The sequence below is a fragment of the Microtus ochrogaster genome, unplaced genomic scaffold (assembly GCF_000317375.1).
Source record: "Microtus ochrogaster isolate Prairie Vole_2 unplaced genomic scaffold, MicOch1.0 UNK359, whole genome shotgun sequence".
Classification (NCBI taxonomy): domain Eukaryota; kingdom Metazoa; phylum Chordata; class Mammalia; order Rodentia; family Cricetidae; genus Microtus; species Microtus ochrogaster.
In genome coordinates this window covers 33,141-35,421 of record NW_004949457.1, presented here as the reverse complement: position 1 = coordinate 35,421, position 2,281 = coordinate 33,141, and the positions used below count along the sequence as shown (strand labels likewise).

At 49.5% G+C, this 2,281-nt stretch overlaps 1 protein-coding gene across 1 annotated transcript in view; it reads right to left on the bottom strand.

The window, feature by feature from the left end:
• Positions 1 to 707: 707 nt before the first annotated feature.
• The window catches only part of LOC101989846 (CUB and sushi domain-containing protein 2-like), a gene marked incomplete at its 5' end in the record, with an annotated part of 31,392 nt that continues 29,818 nt past the window's right edge, over positions 708 to 2,281 (bottom strand). Inside the window, one exon of the mRNA XM_013355622.2 lies at positions 708 to 1,591. Coding sequence (XP_013211076.2) covers positions 1,365 to 1,591 — 227 coding nt within the window. The remainder of the gene's footprint in view (positions 1,592 to 2,281) is intronic.

Sequence of the window (2,281 nt, the reverse complement as noted above, 5' to 3'; positions counted from 1 at the left end):
AGAGGGCACCAGACCTCATTTCAGATGGTTGTGAGCCACCATGTGGTTGCTGGGAATTGAACTCAGGACCTTTGGAAGAGCAGTCAGTGCTCTTAACCACTGAGCCATCTCTCCAGCCCCTCAGCGCCATCTTTAGTAGACCTTGGGCACATGCCGACTCTTACTACTGTGATGAAGACTGACCTGTGGGTTGCTGCAGAGCCAACAGAATTACGACGGAAATCAGCCCCACTGAGTGAACACGTTTTGGAGAGTTTCTGGCAGTTCCAGAAGATGCTGTTTTTTTCAGGTGGCTGGGACATAACCTGACCTGACCCTCATGATATTCCAACGTGACCTGTCATCTTGGTAGCTGGAGTATGCTTGGGGGTGCTGCAGGTGTACCCCTTGAACCATGCCCCTGCCTTGGGGTGCCCTTTGTCGTCATCTGTTCCCTCAGACAGACCCCAGCTGGCTGTAGAAGGGACCCTAAAGGTTTTCAGTTGCTGCTGGCCCCTTGATCTTCAATGTCCCCTGGCCTGCACTTCTCACTCCAGGTCTCGCCTTTGACTCTCGTCTTTTTGTGTGTAGCGATCCTTCTGGCATGGTCGAGACAACTTGATCCTACTCTTCCCCGAGCACTGCTGAATTGATTTTCCCTTTTCAGCTTTTGAAGTGCTGCTAAGACTGGTACTGAATACCCAAGGGACATCCAGACACCCAGGCATGCCAGGGAACTGACTGCACGTGCCGGTGCCAGGCCCTGGAGAAGTCACTCGGTTCTTCCAGTGGGTTTACAAAGCAGGCTCTCAGCCACAGTGCTCCACCAGCTAGGCCTGTCCTCAGTGACACTGCTCCAGCCCATTGGATCTCCTGTTCTTTCCCCCATTCTCTCTCTTCCCTCTAGAAATCCAAGACAGTGAGGAGGGGGCTGGGATAGGTGAATTCCATGCTCAACCCTCCTCCCACTGTGAACTCAGAAGATACAGTACAAGACCGTCGCTTAGGGACTGGTTTCTACCTCATGAATTTCCTACAATGTGTGTAGTTCCCACAAAGGCATGGAAGAGATTCCTGCCTCTCTCTTCTGGGTCCTGAACTCTCAGGCTGTGCTAAATAATCCCCAGCCCACATCTCAAATTTAAGCACATATCTCAAGGAGTCATTGGGGTTCACCTTCTTCCAGCCCATATCCATTGCACTGTGACCTGCACTCTCACACCCTGACCCCCATTTCTTGCTTCCTGTTCCATAGAGAAGCTCATGCATCCCTCTCAGACATGGCAATCCTCGACTCCGAGTCTTCAAGCCTCTTTTATCCTCCCTTTGCCCGCTCCATTTGCTGACCAGGGCTCCCTGGCTCCTAGCTCTACTCTCAAGACTCCTCAGGTTTCCATGGGACCCCAGCAGTTCTCACACCCTGTCATCCTTTCTCTGCCAACAATCTGGGAACGGGAGTAGGGTCCAAGGCCTGGTGAAGACCAATTTGCCGCACTCACATGGCCATCTAATGCCCAGTGGTCGTCTTTGAACTTATCCACAAAGTTCTCCACGGGCCCCGTGACGTGGTAGACCTGAAGCAGAAGGCGGAAATCTTCCTTCCTATAGTTTCCTGGAGAAAGAAAGCAGGTTATACTCGACACTCTGAGAGATCTCAAAACCCACCTCTGTGGGTGAAAAAGGTATGAGCAAAACTTCCGTGTGCACACTAGGGAAATGCCCCCTGCACGCCTTTGGTGCATGAGACCAGAACATATGTTTGTATGTGGTTGAACATGGATGTGTGCAAGAATCTGAAGATGCATCTTGATAACTGAACTACTAGGTGGTGACAGTGATTCTATTTTTGTGTGTGTGTGTGTGTGAGCAAATGTATGATTTTTTTTTTGTTTTTTTTGAGACAGGGTTTCTCTGTGGTTGTGGGACTGAGATGGTCCAGTAGGGGAAAGACAGCTGCTGCCAAGCCTTATGACCCGAGTTCCATCCCGAAGATCCATGTGGTAGAAGGAGAGAACCTAGTCCTGAAAGCTGCCCTCTGATGCCTACACACATGTGGCATGTGCTCACATACATACACAACTAACTAACTAACTAACTAACTAACTAACTAACTAACTAACTAACTAACTAACTACAATTTAAAAAGTTTAAAAAAGGAATATGACTTTGTGTATTTTGATCTGACCATGGATACATAGCAGACCCACTTGTGGGAGTGTGTGTCTGTATGTTAGAGCAAATGAGTCAGTCACTAGGACTGTGTGTGTGTGTGTGTGTGGAGGGCGTGGTCACACATGGACTG